Source organism: Saccopteryx bilineata, chromosome 1 (genome assembly GCF_036850765.1).
Source record: "Saccopteryx bilineata isolate mSacBil1 chromosome 1, mSacBil1_pri_phased_curated, whole genome shotgun sequence".
Taxonomy (NCBI): domain Eukaryota; kingdom Metazoa; phylum Chordata; class Mammalia; order Chiroptera; family Emballonuridae; genus Saccopteryx; species Saccopteryx bilineata.
The window spans coordinates 164,830,693-164,849,764 of record NC_089490.1 but is presented as its reverse complement, the minus strand read 5'-3'; the positions used below and the strand labels follow the sequence as shown (position 1 = coordinate 164,849,764).

The following is a 19,072-nucleotide window of genomic DNA, read 5'->3' as shown; positions in this document are numbered from 1 at the left end:
ATGTAGCTACACTAGGTGACCAAAGTGGGCAAAGGTCAATTCTTGGCACTGGCTGTTAATGTCTCATGATAATAATATCTACATGAAAAAAAAGGAGCTGGAACTGAGATATCACCTTTCTGCTACATGCCAAGCATGATGGCAAAACAGGGGAGACCACAGATTTTAGGGTTAGACCACTAAAGCAGAAGTTGCATCCTGGTTCTTGCTCTCAAAAGATAAGTGACCCCTGACAAGTTACATAACGTCTCTGAGCTCAGTATTCCTCACATGTAAACTGGGATGGATAGTAATAGCCACTATACAGAGTTGCTAGAAGGGTTAGAAATAGGATAAGCTCAAATTCCTTAGTAGTTGCTCAAGATCTTAAGAGTAGCAGGAATAGTAGGAGTAATGTCAGGTCATCTTAATATATTTTTGGCTGAGAGAAGATAAAAATGTATAGCTTTGATAAACAGGATCTGTATCAATGAACAGTAGCAAGATAGGCTTGGCCAAAATCTCTGTTACCTTGATAGCAAAGAATTCTATATGTGAAACTGTCAGCAGTTAGGGCCAACAGCCGTTATGAGACTAGATACTAAAAAAGCCATAAAGTTAAATATTTACATTTTGAAATATTGTAAAATTTCAGAAAGCCAGCCAGTATCTTCTCAGCAAGCCTCTAGCTATATGCTTGAAGGAACACAAGTACTGTTTACACTGCTCGCATGTTGGATGCACTATAGAATGACAGATTGGGGACAGGTCAGAGCAAAAATGTGACAGAGGTGAAGGTAAATGGACTTCCGCAAGTCTCCCTGGGACAGACTTTCTTAGAAGAAACTACAACAAACGGTGCCTAATCACTGTCCCTTCACGTTAAGTCCAGCAGGCGAACGGAAATTCTGCAAAGCGCTCTCACAACAACCGGGGAGCAGGCTGCCAGCGTCGTGCATTAGGAGCGATCTGTAGGCTTCTCTTTGCTGAAAAAAAAAAAAAAAGATAGATGATCTAGGCAGGCATGTCATTTCCTATTTTGTGCTTTCATTTTTCAGACCAAATTGCACTAAACCACAAAACCATCGTGTGCCCCATGATCGATGTCATTGACCACAATCACTTTGGGTATGAGGCCCAAGCTGGGGATGCCATGCGAGGCGCCTTCGACTGGGAAATGTACTACAAACGAATCCCCATCCCTCCAGAGCTCCAGAGGGCAGATCCCAGCGACCCTTTTGAGTGAGTAGCAGCTGAGGGAGGGGCCAAGGGAGCGAGGGCAGCTAACTCATTCAGGGTGTCAATTTGGAACCCATGAGGAAAATTACCTCCAATAAAATGGGATAAAACAGGTGGCACAACATGCAAAACATGGAGAAAGGTCAGACCTACCTGCTGCAGAAAATGTTCAAACTGTACTAAGTACGTGCGTGGCTCAGCCATCTTCAACCTTTGCCAAGCGGGAGAGGGGGCGTGCAGATGTGCGAATCCGGAAAGGGCAGGGTTAAACAGAAAACGCGTGGAGAAGGACGCATCCTCTTCTTCTAGATATTCTCTTAGATGTGTTCTTCTTCTGTTCAGTTCTTTCTACTCGTTTTACTTTTCCTGAGAGGATTATTTAAATGAACCATTTTACTCTTTTTTTCTTCTTCTTTTGGGGGGAAATGATATAAAATATGAGCCAGCATTTAAGCCTTTATTCTGCATCCTGTTGGGAATTGCCCCTGTAGGAGGAAAGCAGTGCCTCCGAGTAGGTGTTCCCATAACTTATCTTGGGGAAATCAATCAAAATGATGTATTCAGAGTAAAGAATCTTGGATAACTCTACCACTATTATAAGTTCTATACAAATAAGGGTTTACAATAATTTATTGATTTCTGTAAAGCTAAATCCCTTTTTTTTTAAGTGTTGACATCAGAATTGTGCATGTCAAGAAAAAGCACATGGCAGAGTTTAGTCTGACAAACTATTAGGACCATATACGATAAATCTTTATAATTTTAAAACTATTATATATTGTTCTTAGTGCAAGAAAAATGTGATCAAGGCTTTGCACACTCTCTAAGAGTTTGTTTCAAATGCATTACAGTCAATGTGGTCTGTTCATTGATAATATGGGTTATAGAAGTTTACAGTAGAGATGCTCCAAGGTACAAAACCACTTCTGTGACACTAACACTTTAAATTACAATAAACATTTGGTAAACATCGGGAAAACATTTTCTCCAATTCTAGTCTCTAGGAAGATTAACTGTTGCGAAAACAAAGGAGAGTTTAGAAGATATTAGCCTGATTTAATCAGAAAGGGGGATAGAAATCTTTTTTTTTTAAAGAATATGAAGTTTACTCATGAACTATTCAAAATTTCTGAAGTTAGTCCTCTTGAGACTCTTAAATTGCTAGAAAGGTTTTGAGAAGAACTAAGAAGACCCTTTGTTACTTTTCCAAATACTTTGGTCAAGATTTCAAGGATATTCAAAACTACTAGAAAACTTCTTTAGTGATCTAAGTGGAGGAGTTTCTATTAAGCCTTTGAAAGGGGCCCAGCTGAGAGATAGCCTTCAGACTTCTTGCAAAGGGGCGGATGGGGGTGGGGGTTAAAGCCAGGTTGGGGTTTGAGGGAGGATTAAAAAAAGGTCCTTAAATACAGTGGAAATGCTTTTAGAGGACACCTGACAGAATAATCACATTCTAGCTGTCTCTTTCCGAGATTGTCATGTTTTTAAGGGCTAGAATTCATTCATGATGGCTTTTCAAATACTGTAATGGGACCGGGTTATAATATCCTTCTAAGTGGACTTTACTTCCACTTAGAAAGACTTTGCTCCAACTGCAATAGCACAGTGGAGCTCCTGCTTTCTTCAGAAATGGCTTCAAAACACTATCAAGGGGATCTCAAATGTTAAAAATTATAGCAGCATTCTCATCCCTGCACTCACAGTGGGAATGTCTGTCAGGCAGACACCAGCTGTGCCTATCACAGTATCAGGCATGTTGCTTAACCCTGAGACGCTGGCAGAGTGGGTACCTTTTAGAATTAAATTACCTCTTGTTCCTGTCACCTACTTAGGTGGTTGCTGTCCTGTCCAAAATTGCATTCACCTTTGAATGCTACTGCCTTGCTGCTTTAAGTCCCTTTGATTTTTATAAATGTGGACACTTCAGCCTTTTATAATCAATGTAGCTTCTGGGAGGTGTCCACTTTGATGTTTTAAATTGCATTTGCCTTCCTGATTAGTAAAGAATGGGTACCCAAACAGCTACTAGCACTGTATTTGCAGTCCCATTATCAGCAGTTACCTGAATGTGCTCAGAAACAGACAAGCTTTAGGCTAAAACTTGCTTCTCCAGATGAAAAGCTTTAAGATATAGAGGAGGAATGCAGCCTACCTCTATCTCTTTCCACAGTATTTAATGTTTCAAGTGGCTGCTTTGAGGGGTGTGTGGTTTCCTGTGGGGAGTAGAGGGGGAGGGGGACAGAAGGCTGAAAAGGTAGGAATAAAGGAACTCAAGAGTTATATATAAATGTATCACAAACCCCAGGACTTTCATACAATATACTTGCAAACATCACTTTTCCCTTTGTCATCAAGTAGCAAGTTGGTCAAATGTCCTAAGTGACAAGACCTGAATCCTCTCATTTATTTTGCCATTATTTGAGTTTTTCAGTAACTCTAGCAATGGACTACAGTAGTGTTTTTCACAAAGCCTGTGAAATTAGTGGGGCATGAACAGTATTTAATTATTGAGTTGAAAGTTTCAGAGTGTTGCATGACTATGTAAGTATAAGTATTGGTTCTCAAATATTTTATTTTATTTCATTTACAATGTATATATGATCTCGGGTCATGATTGAAACTGTACTTCTCAATATAGTTCATTAACAGAGTTCAAAACCTACTCACTTTCTAACCAGGAATCAAAACCTAGGAAGAAACAGGGAAGCTCACAGATAACTTTGAACACTAACAAAAGAATTACGTATGTTTGCAAAGGGCTCTAGTTTTTAGGCAAACTGTTCCTAGAATATGAGAGAAAATGCAATATTTATAATTCAAGTTATTATGTGGCAGACACAATCCTGACTGGGTTGAATACATTTGCTAAATATTCTTGTCTTTAAAAAAAGAAAATATCCTCCTCTTCTGGTGGCTTATCTCATGTTGTAATGCATTCAAGAAATTCTTGTTATTCGTGACTTTTAGAAGGTTCCCTCATTCCTGGTTTCTCTCTCATGCAGGGCATTTAGGAATGTAAGCCTTTTCTGTGTCAAGAAACATATTATGCTCCTTTATTTGTGATGACAAAGAGAAAGATGTTCATTTGCATTCTGGCCACCAACTCACTTCCCCAACATTATTTTGGTATCTAAAAGTTTTGAAGAAACTACCTTGTCCAACTTCCCTTTAATACAAGCAATTAAGCAATTGCTAGATAATGTCTAAGACAGATGACCAGCATCCTCCTTCTTGAACTTGTCAGGGATGTATTAAATGCTACCTCAAAAGATGGTCCATTCTACTAGACTGATTGACAGAAAATTTTTCCCTTGGATTAGGAATATTTTGCCTCCTTAATCTCAAATAATCCTATTGGAGACACAGGATTGTCTAATTCCTCTTTGATGATAGAGCTGTTAAAAATTTGAAAACAGCTACTATGCCTAACCCTCCCACCAGGGAAAAAAATTTTTTTTTGGTTATATATCTCCAGTTCTATCCAGGCCCTCCAAAATCCTGTAAAAGAGCATGCTCATTGCTGTAACTGTTCGATATATGTAAATTCACTTGACTATTGCAGTCTTATCCATGTTTCCCCACATGTCCACAAGGATAGCGTGAAATAGTCCATCCAATATACCTGGTACTCGGGCCCAAACACATGAGTCTCTCAACCAGAAAATAGAGTTAATTTCTAGGGAATTTGCACCGGTACCTAGAGATCATGCTTCCTTTTGCTAAGTACTCACAATCAATTCAGCATTACACTCAATTTTGCTGGTTCACTGTGTTTTTCAGAATTTACTCCAGAATTGCAGAGAAATTACTTTTTACTCTGTCTGCCTCAGATAGGTTTCCACCACTCCTCAAAACTGCTAAAACTTAAGAGTTACAATCATCATGGATGGAATTTCTACACACACTAATAGTGAGGACTGACATTCTCTGTTTTCTACTTCTATATAACACAATTTCCAAATTTATAGTACGGAGTCTAAGTGACTTATCCAATATCACAGTTAAAAAAATTCAATAGCTTCTATTAAAATGTAGGATTGATGTCTCACAATTCTGTGCTACAGTCTTTCCTTCCATTCCATGGTAGTATGGGAAAATTAAGAGTTGGTAAATGTCCATTTCTATGAGTCAAGCATAGGGTTGCATTACTCGTTTGACCCTTTGTAATAATCTTCTGGCATAGGCAAATTTATTTTTCCAATTTTTCAAATAAAGAAAGACCAGAGAAATTAACTAATAAGAGGTAAAATAAGGACTCCAGTCAACATCTTTATTCACTCATTCAGATTTCAAATCTTAGGCTTAATTAAGAATCTCATTACATTCAAATCAGTGCTTTTATTCATTCAGACTTTAAATTCTGGAGTTAATCAATACTTTTCCTTTTGAGAAGAAACTTAGGCACCCATTAAGTAAAGTAGTTTTATCAATTAATATCTCATTAGTGAGACTGTAATGGGAGTCAAAAAAGAAACAGATTGCTTCATTCTCCTTACTGTGTGTTCTTATTGGTAGATCAAACTAGAACGAGAGGTTGAAATGTCAGCTTTCAGTTTCTTGCTAATGAAGAAAAATGTCAACAATGCCGGTGTCTAGTCTGTTTATAACAAGATCTAGTTCAATATTTGACAACTGCAAAAGGACAAAATATTTAGGGGAAAATACTGTCAAATGTCTATCGGGGTCCCCAAACTTTTTACACAGGGGGCCAGTTCACTGTCCCTGAGACCGTTGGAAGGCCGCCACATACAGTGCTTTTCTCACTGACCACCAATAAAAGAGGTGCCCCTTCCAGAAGTTCAGCAGGGGCGGATAAATGGCCTCAGGGGGCTACATGCACACAGATGTCCTTATGTCCGTCTTTCTATCACAGGTGTGATGACTATTTGCTGTGTCCTTCCCCATCCTCCAAGATGCAACACAAATCTACCTGTACTTCTTCTTGTCTGGACTGATTTTTGGGTTCTGTGCTCTATAGCAGTGGTCCCCAACCCCTGGGCCACAGACCAGTACTGGTCCGTGGCCATTTGGTACCGGTCTGCAGAAAAAGAATAAATAACTTACATTATTTCCGTTTTATTTATATTTAAGTCTGACCGATGTTTTATTTTTTTTAAAAAAAATGACAGATTCCTTCTGTTACATTTGTCTAAGACTCACTCTTGACGCTTGTCTCAGTCACGTGATACATTTATCGGTCCCACCCTAAAGGCCAGTCCATGAAAATATTTTCTGACATTAAACCAGTCCGTGGCCCAAAAAAAGGTTGAGAACCACTGCTCTATAGTATAAAATGCTGTGGCCAGATCTCCTATTTCTGGCTCCTCAGCCTTCTTTCATCCAAGTTCTGCTAGCATTCAGCTAAAAAAAAACCCCAAGATCCTATGTGAATATTGTCACAGCCCCCCTTCCTAGTACCCAAAGTTCAGAAATATTTACTCTACCTATAATAACATTATGTTGGAGCACAGAAGAATTTAACAGAATGCTCTTCCATTCACCCAACTTTCGCTTTCACTCCCAGCAGATAGGAATGTAGACCCAAGGCCTGGCTGTATTCAGCTTTCTTACCTTACCTTAGGTACCATTGCTAAAATACCTGCTCCAACTCTGCCATCCTTCTTTTTTCTGTCCGAAGCCAACAACTCTTTTTATTTCCCTCCAATAATGGCTAACATTGATACTAGAATGGGAACTCTGTGAGGTCAGGGAGGACTGTTTTATTCACTTTATTCAGCTCTGCATCACTAGGACCTAGTACCGGCACATAGCAGGCACTCAATAAATATCTATTGAATGAATTAAATAAATACTGAGTTCAGGAGTGGAAATGGTTCATCAAGGCTATGTATATTTGAAAAAGAGGTAACAGTTTTCCAGGAAAGGATACTAGCCAAGAAAGCTGCTATAGCACAGTGCTTGCATACCACAGTACTTGCAGAGTGTTACCCACAAACAAGTTTGAATATGGTGGAGACTCATGAAGGAGTATTAGATTTAAAAAGAAATGTGGGTTGAGACCAAACTTCAGAAAGCCTTTATTCTGCATGTGGAAAGAAGAGAAATGATAAAAGAATGTTTTAGAAAATATTATCTGGTAACAAAAGCCTTCATGAAATCATCTACATTATGAATAACAATTAAAAACATTTTTAAAACCACAATTCAGGAGATAACAATATCTTTAACAAAGAAGCTAGTCAGTTCTGTCCATTTCCAGCAAACACCAAAATGGTATAAGAATCTAGAGATATCTGTCTTCTAGACACCAACTAGAACCCAAATGGATTAGTAGACTATGGGGGAGCTGACTGACTAAAGGCCATGTTGAGGACAGGGCTGTGACTGGCTGCTGGACTTGGTAGATATTGTGGTCTTAGAACTGGAGAGTAGTTAAGCATAACAAACCTGGAGAACATGGTCATGTCTAAAAGTCCAAGTAAGAAAGCTAACCTTTACATGTGGTGTCCTGATGAAGCCTTGCAAGTTTATATTAAAAGAAATGATAAAAACTAGAGTTTGTATCGAGGAATCATTGGGCAGTAGTCTGATGGTTCTGAGATGAGGCTGGGCTTGAGTAAAGAATCAGAGGACAGAAAAGTTTATAACTTGACGTAAAGAGCTGGACAGTGGTCAGTTGAAAGTCTCTAGTCCTGAATTTCTCTGCCACATAGATATATTATCGTTATTATATTAGTATTTTATGTTATTATTGTCATTATCATTATAATGATGATTATATTATCATTATATATGGTATAATATATATATGGTTTATATATATATATACACACACACAATCATGGACCACATAACAACATTTTGGTCTTTGATGGACCACATATACCATGGTCCCATGAAATTGTAATGGAGCTGAAAAATTCTTATCACTGAGTGACATCGTAGCTGTCCAAATGTAAGACAATGCATTACACACGTGTTTGTGGTAATCCTGGTATAAACAAACCTATTGCTAATTGTATAAAAATGTAGCACATATGATTATGTATAGTACATAATTCTTCATAATAAACTATGATGATTGGTATTAACATAATCACTATGTTATTGGTATATGTATTCTTATTGTATTGATATATGTTTAGATAAACAAATACTTATCATTGTGTTGCAGTTGCCTACAGTATTCAGCACAGTGGCATGCTGTATAGGCTTGTAGCCTAGGAACAATAGGTTGTCCCATACAACCTATGTGTGTAATAGGCTATGCCATCTAGGTTTGTGTAAGTATACTCTATGATGCTCGCAGTAGGATGAAATCACCTAAACAACTCAATTCTCAAAACATATCTGTCATTAAAGTGATACATGACTGTATAAATTTTGCTTGTAAAACTCTTTAAATTATTTTACAAAGAACGTGGACACATAGAATAATAGGAGCAAGAAAGAGATCAAGCCTCGCTTTGAGTATGCTGATGTCTTCTGAGGTGGGTGGTCTTCACTCCAGATCATGTGGAAGTAGATGAGTGCCTTAGTCAGTTCAGGCCGCTGTGACAAAATATTATAAATTGGGTGGTTTATAATATGAAAAAAATTTAGTTCTCACAGTTTGGGGGACTGGGAAGTCCAAGGTTAAGGTGTTGGTGAATTGGTGTCTGGTGGGAGCCCACTTCTTGGTTCATAGATAGCTGTCTTCTGGCTGTGTCTTCACCTGGTGGAAGGGGCCAGGGAGCTCGCTGGTGTCTTTTTTATAAGGGTGCGAACCCCAGTCATGCAGGGTCCAGGAGCAGTGTCTACAATGAGGGCACATTCACAAAGGCACTGGTTTCAGCCAGGACCTTAATTTCCTCCTTCAAAGAAACAATCAAGCAATAGTTATAATGCCAAATGGCAGGAACAAGAATTTTTTGGGAGGCCTAACATTTCTTGGAGTAGATATATCTGGAAATGTGAAAGGGAAAAGGATGTCTATTTTTGTTTCTTGGACTATCTTTAAGAATGGACAAAATGAACTCTTGAAGGAGGCCTAATTCACTGGAAGGCAAAGGCCTGGGGCATCTGTCAGGATGGAAGGTCTCATGCTGGCTTGGCGTGGAGACCTGTGTTCTAGGCTGCAGTTCCTGACTGTCAGGGCACCTTCCAGTCCCGGCCTTCTTCGATTATGGAACTCTGTGGCAACGCCAAGATGTTTGTCGTCTTCCTCCTGCATTTTGGCTTATTTTTCCAGCAGTAGGAGCTAGAAAAGAAGACAAAGAGAGTGAACTGGGCCCAGGTCTGAAGCCAGGCAGAGGAGCAAGAGATTTACAAGGCTTGTCGGACTGGGAGGAAAACTTATCCAGGACTTCCAAAAGTGGAAGAAACTGAGTTAACAGTTCCCTGGCTGGTGGTGCAGTGGATAGAGCAACGTTCTGAGCACCAAGATCGCCAGTTCAATCTGAGTCACCAGCTCAATGCCAGGGTTACCAGCTCAAGCCCAGTGGGTCACTAGCTTGATCCCAAGGGCACCATCTCAACCCTGAGGTTGCCAGTTCAAGCCCCTGTCAGGGCACATATGAGAAGCAATCAATGGCACAACTAAGTGGAAGAACAAGTTGATGCTTCTCTCTCTCTCTTTCTCTTTCTCTTTCTCTTTCTTGCCCTCTCTCCCTTCCTTTCTCTAAAAAAAGAAATTGAATAACAAAGATAACTTAGAAATACAAATGAAAAAAGAATTGTATTATAAGCCAGAAGAGAAGGAAGCAGGTCTGAATAGCATGGACATAGAAGGAGAAGAAGGAGACAATAGAGGGGAAAGGTTGTGACCGGCAAGAAAAACTGGGGTGTGCGCTTGCATGCTGCCAATCTGGGAGCAGGCCGTATTTCCCACCACCGTGCCTCCCAACTCCAAAAACTTAAAAGTCAGAGAAGAAAGCACACTTGCCTAAGTATTTTTCCTTTGCTTAACACAGCTCTAAGAATTAAATTTTGACTTTTTACAGTAAGAGACATCACCTCATAGACAATAATTCCAGCATGCATCAGAGGTTTGAAACACACAGTCACAACACAAATGCATGTAAATGTAACCTTCTTTATGACTCAACTCAGCGGAGCCCCAGAGTACAGTTTCCATGAGAGCCGCAGGCCTGCTTCTAACACATGCAGGGCCCAGGGCAAAAGTGCAAACAAAGGCCCAGGTCGGTCTTGTCTAAATACTTAGCAGTTATTAATCAAACTAGCAAACACCTGAATCCTGTTCTGTACTCCCACGTTGATAAATACACCTCCCAACTCACCTGGAGGGCCAGGTTGCATGCAGAGCTCCTCCCCAAAGTTCTACAGCTGTGATGGTTGTGTGCAGTAATTCATCAGCCCTTGGTCAACCCCTGTCTCTTATAACTTATTCTGCGGGCACCTCAATAGCCCATGGACATGGGCAGGTGGGCATTGAAGCCCACATGTCCTATTCTATCCAGAAAATAGCCATTTTTTGACCACCCCTCAGCCCTAAGATATAAACTCCAAGCCTGTACAGGAGGGGAGCCCCAGGAAGGAGAGTCAAAGAAGAGAAGCAGGCTCAGAATCATTTGCTCAGGGAATAATGAAAATCCAAGTATCCAGTTTACAAGAGGTGCACAGTCTCCAGTGGGCACACCCCTTTAGCCCCAAGGACTGCCCATCCTATGGGGAGGGAAACATCCAAAGTTGATCTGTGCATAGGTCCTCTGCTGGGTCTGAGGTCACAGGACAGCAGTGTGCCGTTGATCTCTGATTCTTCCATCTCTGAGTCCTTCTGATCTGGAACTCAGCCCTTACAGGTAAATTCTTCATCAATTTCAATTCAAAGTCATTCCATTCAAAAATCAAATTTTATATCAGGATATTTTTCTTTTCCAAGTTGCTCGGCACAAATTTCTTCCAGTCTCCTCTCCAGGATGGCATCATGAGACTAGGGAGAATCATGGTAGGGAAAATGGGTCACCTGAAGTTTTCTCTTTCTCAGCTAGCTTCTGCTGGATGCAGAGTGAATGCAGCAGCTCTTTAAAAGGAGTCTTTGTTCTCACTACGAGAGCCCTTGCTATAGAGAACATAGTTGTCCTGTCTCTGGTCTCTTGCATGGTATGGCCACTCTCCCAGTGACTCAATCCTATCTAAGTTCTAAGTTCTTGCTATGTACTAGTCCTGAAGACCCAGTTACATGGTCTAACTGATCCCTAGCTTTTGTCTGTTCAGACCCAAATTGCAGAGATATGTTCTTTAACCCTACATGATGATTATCCCTGCCTGGTCCTCTAGATAAAACTCTCATCTACCTACCACTTGTCCTCCCTTTAAACACACATAAACATTTGGCTCTTCTCCACACATGTGAAGTCCTAATCTCATACCCCCAGTCTAACTGACCATCCCGTACCATCCGTTCATTTTAATAAGCTGCCTATGTTTGGTCATAGTCTCTTTCCTAGCTTCTGGTAGCCTCCTGTGTTCCTTGGTGTGTGACCTCTATCTTCATATGGTTCTCCCATGTTTCTTCACGCTGTCTTCCTTCTGTGTATGTATAAGAGAGAAAAGTTACAAAGTAAGAGATGAATGCAAGACATTCACCATCCATCTCAATGTAGCATTACAAGCAGAAAATATTCAATATATGGAAGAGAGAGAGAGAGAGAGAGAGAGAGAGAAACAAGTCTCCATCCACAAGAATCTCAGCAAAGAACATGTCTGCCTGTCTGGCCAGCTGTGTCCCTACCCCTTCACATTATGACTGCTGATAACCAGCACTACATAAGCATTCTTTGTATGCAGGCAGGAGTGAAGAGTCAGTATTCTCAGAGATACTGTGTGCTCGGTCTGTCCTTCCACTCATCCTCATTGCTACTCATGCTCTGGGTCTGTTGCTTACTTTCTGACCCACAAAGGGAATAGAAGTTAAAACATTTATTCAATGGTTAGGGGAGATTCAGGGGCTAGATCCACAATAGGAAGTTTCTTGTTTTGGGGTTTTGTTTTTTTTTGGAGTTTTTTTGTTGTTGTTGTTGTTTTTTGCCTCCAGAATGAGAAACTATATTACAGACATTTAAATGTATATTTATAAATAAGTGAATTGGAATACCATAAGTAATGAGCAGTTTTTCATTCCTTGGCTTTTCAGAAAATAATAAATAATGGATATGCCCTTTTAGTAATAGATTTCCAACTTGCTTATGTACTTCTAATTTTTGCTTATTGGTATCCAAAATTTTATCTAGATACACTCTGAAAAGTATGTCTTAACTCTTCTAATGTATAATTCTTCTTGGTCTGGTGAATATTTTCTTTCAGTTTTATGAAAGAAATTCCCTAGAACTAAACAAAATCTTAAAAACTAAATTTAAAAGAATCAAATTCCTTTAAGTAAATAAATTAATTAACTGTGTTAAGTTTATAAAATAAACTGAAATTCTGGGAAGCTGAAATAATTCTCTGAAAGACACATGATCCGATAAACATACGTAGCTATTTGTGCCATATATAAGTCATCTAGAGCTTACGCGCATTGAAATAAATTCCATAGAAGTACCATTTTCTCAACTGAAGTCACATCTACAGCCCAAATAATTTTACCTTAACTAACATGATATAGTGAATCTAATGTAGCAACAATAAATTCATTAAGACTAATGCATCTATCTAAAAGAGTTAAAGAGAATTGTTTCCTAAAAATCCTCTTGAGTTTTATATTTCCAAGTGCCAAGTATAATAAAATGCTTGTATAACCAGGGGTGAATCTTCCTACCTGAGGAAATATATGAGCATGATTGGCAGTGAAAAGATGACTGATAGATCAAATCTTTAGAAAGACCCTATCTTTTTATTTGAGAATTATTGGAGAAATTTAACCTAGAGTAAGATTCCTGTGTCTGATGCTAAAGTGAGCCTAAAATAGTCAACACTGTGGTTTGCTCAGGCTATTGTTTGTGTTATACTGCCACCTGCTGGGAAGAACGGTAAAAATTGTTGTAAAAGAAAGGATTAACAAAAAGTGGAAATCTTTGTCGTTTGTTTGTTTTCTGTAGAGGTTTTAACTTTCAGAGGTAATGCAAACTGCAAATCAAGACAAATCGCTTTTAGGCCAAGTGTCCAAAGTGTCCCAAATTAAAGAAGGCCAGAATAAACCTTGATTGTAAAAAAGCCCTAACTGATTGGCTCAGCAGTAGAGCATTGGCCTGATGTGTGGAAGTACCCGATTCAATTCCTGGTCACAGCACACAGGAGAAGCAACCATCTGCTTCTCCAACCCCCTCTCTCCCATTTCTCTCTCACTCTCTCTTCCCCTCCTGCAGCCATGACTGGAATGGTTTGAGCAAAGTTGGCCCCAGGTGCTGAGGATGGTTTCATGGCCTCCTCTCAGGCACTAAAACAGCTTGGTTTCTGAGCAACGGAGCAGCAGCCCAGACAGGCAGAGCATTGCCCCATAGAGGGCTTGCTGGATGGATCCTGGTCTGGGCGCATGCAGGACTCTGTCTCTCTGCCTCCCCTCCTCTCAATGCAAAAAAAAATTTTTTTTTGAAAGAAAGGAGAAAAATCATGAAGTAGCCACCCTGTGGATGTAGTGACAAAGTCTTCCTGCTGTCCCCTCTAGCAAAGTTCTCCTGAAAGAATGTGAAAACAGAAGAAAGTTAGATCTGGAGATGTTCAAGGCCACTTTAGGGAGAAAACAGCCTGACTGGTGGTGGCTCAGTGGACTGAGGGTTGGCCCAGGACACTGAAGGCCCCAGTGAGAAACCTCAAGGTTGCTGGCTTAAGCATGGGCTTGCCAGCTTGAGTGTGGTGTCACCAGCTTAAGCACAGGGGTATTGGCTTGAGCACAGAATCGTGGCTAGAGCCCAAAGATCGCTGGCTTGAGCAAGGGGTCATTTGGTCTGCTATAGCCCCTGGTCAAGGCACATATGAAAAAGTATCAATGAACAACTAAGGAGCTGCGGTGAAGAATTGCTGTTTCTCATCTCTCTCCTTTCCTGTCTGTCCCTATCTGTCCCTCTCTCTGACTCTGTCTCTGTCAAAAAAAAAAAAGTCTAAAGTGACTTTAGAGGTTGCCTTTCAAGTAACTGTTTACTTCTGAGGGTGGATATACACTGTGACCCATCTCCTAACCCTTAAGACCCACAGCTGCAACGCCAGCCAAATGTCAAAAATTACTAACCATAATTACTATAATGGCTTCTGTCATTTACTGAGCCTCCTCTAATAGCCAGTTACTTTCCTAGATGTTTTACTTTTATTGACTTTAATCCTCAAAACAATCCTTTAGCTAATAATTATTATCTTCATTTAACTGATGAGAAAATGAAGCCTCATGGACATTAAGTTAACTTACTCAAGGTCACACAATTAAGTGGCAGAGTTGAGATGTGCATGTAGGTCTGTCTGACACCACTCTCCAGAGCAGGCTGACTCTCAGGCACATAATTATGTATCTGTAATATGAAATCAATAACACCAAAATCTGCCTGTTTCAAAGAACATTGTGTAAGGATTGTGGGGAGTAAATTACTTCCATGTTTACAACAAAGCTGAACTGGGATTTTCAAACAGACAGAGAATGTATTTCTACCCATAAGCTTTCACAGTATTACTAGCATGCTAAAATATTTTAAATTGGACCATCCTAATGCTTTTGGAGACTCTAAAGGGCTTTCTAGTTTGACTCTTTATTATCTCTGCTAGCAGCAAACCCTGATTTTATGGGCTGCATGTGTGATAGAGTTTAAATTACCACCATTCTCTCTAAGCTGCAAGGATGTGTGGTTGCATAAGCACAAAACTACCTCTCCAAAGAGGTGGGCAGAACTAACCCAGAACCGGTCCTGTGGACCAGTCCCTGCCTTCCTCAGCAAGCGTGAGACCAATCCAATCCCGGGATCAGATAAGTGTCTCCCCTTGACACACTTGCATCTGACCAGCTCTGCTTCCAGAGTTAAGTGATGGTGTGGATGAGTGGCTAGAGTGGGACTTAAGCTGGGGCCTTGTTTCCATAGAAAACATATCTTATTAGATATCTTCCAAGTGAGAAGATAAGACCAAGATCTTAGCTGGGATGATAAGGAGGCACTTCCTCTTCCTTATTCACTTCCCACATCATGTTTCCTTTATCCCCACACTACCGAACAGCCAAGAATGTCCTGGCCAATGAAACCCAAGTGTTCTCCAAAGCACCAACCTTCCCCATTCCTCATCAAATGCCTGTTACTTCAGCATGGGTTTAACTTTCTCCTCCATGAAAACTCCCATGCCTTTAATATGTGTTGGTAAATATGATATACAGTGTGTCCGTAAAGTCATGGTGCACTTTTGACCGGTCACAGGAAAGCAACGAAAGATGATGGAAATGTGAAATATGCACCAAATAAAAGGAAAATCCTCCCACTTTCTGTAGGATGATGTGGCAGCATGTGTGCATGCGCAGATGATGACGTAACACTGTGTGTACAGCGAAGCAGCCCACGGCCATGCCAGTCGAGATGTGGACGGTACAGAGGAAAGTTCAGTGTGTTCTGTGGCTCACTAAATTTGAATCCATGTTCAAAGTGCAACATGAGTATCAGCGTGTTTATAACGAAGCGCCACCACATAGGACTAACATTATTCGGTGGGATAAGCATTTGAAGGAAACCGGCAATTTGGTGGAGAAACCCCGTTCTGGTAGGCCATCAGTCAGTGATGAGTCTGTAGAGGCTATATGGGATAGCCACCTAAAGAGCCCTAAAAAAATCTGTGCATGAGCCCACATCGAACTGTACTAAATAGGTATGAAACTGGGAGAGTTTTCCTTTTATTTGGTGCAGATTTCACATTTCTATCATCTTTTGTTGCTTTCCTGTGACCAGTCAAAAGTGCACCATGACTTTACAGACACACTGTATATGTTTGCTCACTTATAGTTTGCATTGGGTGTGGGGGACAGGCTGTAAGCAGGCAGGGTCATTATAGCCTAAGGCTTAGTTTTAAGACTAAGCCTTTCCCACCCTTTTGAGGAATCCCATTATGCCTCAGATAAGTGACTTTGTATCAGAGACTTCTTTGTTTATATATCGGATTAAAGGTTTTGATTTCTACACTATAAAATGGGGCAGAGGAGCCCATGCTGGAGAAGAGCAGAGAAAGGCCATGTGGAGGAGAGGAGAAGCAGCCAAGATGATGGAGTGCTGAAGGAGAAGCCAGTTTGTGCAGAGTTTGAGCAGAGAGAAGGAGATGGGGAGCAAAGGTGAATAAGGCTGATGAGGTAGAACTTTGATTCTAGGAAACTTGGATAAGTCAGTGGCTTTGGGAGCCCTGAATGGAAAGGAAAGTGTTTTCCCACTGTGTGTATTTCTTGCCTGCCAGGTGAAAGCTTGGATTAAAGGTAATGGCCCACCAGTTCTTGGCTCCATTGTTTCATTACTGTCTGTCCGAATCCAATGCGATCCTGCACAGGCTAGGCAGCTGTGATGGTGGCTGCCGCTACTGGCCATACACTATGCTAATGCGAAACTAGATATTTGATGTTAAAACTTTGTCATTTAAACCAGTTCATACTAAAATATGTATCTAAAAGAATGCTTTACCTTTTAGAAGCTGGATGTTTAATTACCCAAGTGAATTTTTCTTAGCTTAACTGGAAGTATAAAGAAGGTATATGTTTTATAGCTATTTTCTCCAAGGTGTCAAAATGTCTTTTTCAAATACTACCAAGCAATATGCTATTATTTTACTTCAAAATGGTATTGAAAATACTGTTGCCAGTATTAAGAGTGACACCCTACACTTGTCTAGCAATTTATAGTTTGCAAAGTAATGTCATTTTTATTTTCTATTGGATGTTCGTAACGATTCTGTGAGCAGCCTTCTTAAGTATTATAATATCTACTTTACACTTGAGGAAACAAGTATTTCAGTGTCTTGTTCAAAGTCACATTGTCAACAAGATGTTGAAGCAGAACCTTCACCCAGAAAGCTCTTTTTATTCATGGGAAATGCTATTTAACAAATGTTCTAAAAAGAAAACAGGTGAATCAGAAGCTAAAATGTGTTGCTCAAAATCAGAAAAACAGGAAAATGGGTTGCAGCCAGAGTCACCTACCAACCAACTCAGCATCCTGTGTGCTTAGTTTGGACCTATTTCAAGTGACCAAACTCACTTCGGAACAGCCTATGTAAAAAAGAGAACTGCGTGGGCTCACATGACCCAGCTGCAGAAAAGGCAAGGGCCTGACTTCTGGAAGAGCTGGATATGAGCCTTGAATACCATTGGGATGCACTGCTGTCTCCAGTCTCTGCTTCTCACATCGGAGTGGCTTCCTCTTCCCAGGCCACTAGACAGGAAAGAAACATGGCCACAGGTAGTGCTTGGCCACCACCTCACAAAAGGCTTGACTTGTCCCAGCCTGGATCACAGTTGCTCATGCCCCAGTCATTATTGCTGGGGTGGGGGGGGGGGAGAAGCTGTGATTGGCAGCCCCACAGAACCACAAGGCGCACATGCTCATGCGTGCGTGTGTGTGTGTGTGTGTGTATGTGTGTGTGTGTGTGTGTGTAGTGTTACCCACTAGGACAGAGTGCTCTTCTGGGCTGACAGAAAATAATAGGTGATAACTACTTTGCATAACCTGGTGTTAGAAAACTCCACCTGCTGATGGTTGGTGTTTGATTTGGACCTTGAAGGTCTAGGAGATTTTGCAAAGGTGGAGAAAGGTGAAACCATTCCAGCTATGAGCAATATTTTGAGTGGAGCCATGGAGTTAGGTTCAGGCAAAGATGAAGGACCTGGTTTGCTTGGAGTATTGGCTTTGTGGGGAGTTATTGTCAATGTTGAAGCCAAAAATATAGTGGAGTCCACACCTAAATGATATATTTAAACTTAACCTTGAAATTTTGGATTTTAATGTTTAAATAAAACCATAGGAGATTACTGAGCAGCAGGCTGTATGATCCCATCAGTGTTCCTAGGAAAATGACTCGGACAACAGGGTACAAAGTCCAGAATAGGTGGAGCTGAAAGAAACAAAAGGCACTTAGATTGGTCAAGTGATGAATACAGCATAAATAATGAGGCAGGTTATGGCTGTGGCTCTGGAAATAGGAAAAATAAAACAGAGTCAAGAGATAAGGTAGAGAGAGGTAAGATTGACAAAACCGATCATTACTTCCCCACACAGGCTGATCTCCATGAATATAAGACTGCTGTTCAAAAATAGAGCCTACAAGACTTCCACAGAAATCTCTTTAATCCCTAGAAACCTAGGGATCCCAAAGGGCCAGCTATGCCATTGACTCCCCAAAGCTCAGCTGGGCTAATGCGGAGTTGACTGCTCTCCGATGATGATGCCTTGGACATTCGGGCCACTGTTCCCTCAGTAGTAATGAGGAGTAACGAGGTCACCTCTCTAGGAATGGGGTCACCTCACTGGAGAAACAGTGCTGCCTCCTTCCTTGAGGTCCCCCAAACACTGGAAAAGATGTCTGTTCCAGTCCCTAACAGGTGGTCAGAAGGAGGCTGCCCCAGCTCGTCCATTTGCCCACTTGATTCATCGTGGCCCTTTATGACTCCTGCAATGACAGAAAAGAGAAATCCTCAAAATGAATGTTTCTTGTGATGCATCTTCCCTTACCTGGAGAAATTCTTGTGACTACCCCAACCAGAAAAGAGCATGAATCACAAACTGTTGGCTTTCATTTGCCCTCGTTTATGCCCAGTTTAATGTCTTCGTTATATCCTTATGGGGACTCGGGGAGTTTCCTGTGTGGTTTTCAAAAATAATAATGTAATTTCATGCAATGCCTTTCTCCAAAGTCTGATCATATAAGCCTGTATTTGAGGAATGACTGTCAGTTACCCTTGTGAAGGCTTCATATGAGTTTTGGCAATTAAGATCAAATTGGACACAGAAGCCCT

At 40.7% G+C, this 19,072-nt stretch overlaps 1 protein-coding gene across 3 annotated transcripts in view; it reads left to right on the top strand.

Moving 5' to 3' along the window:
- The window catches only part of GALNTL6 (polypeptide N-acetylgalactosaminyltransferase like 6), a 1,198,495-nt gene that overhangs the window by 961,439 nt on the left and 217,984 nt on the right, over positions 1–19,072 (top strand). For all 3 annotated transcript variants that reach the window (XM_066279164.1, XM_066279174.1, XM_066279184.1), the window contains one exon: positions 1,038–1,221. In XM_066279164.1, coding sequence (XP_066135261.1) covers positions 1,038–1,221 — 184 coding nt within the window. The remainder of the gene's footprint in view (positions 1–1,037; positions 1,222–19,072) is intronic.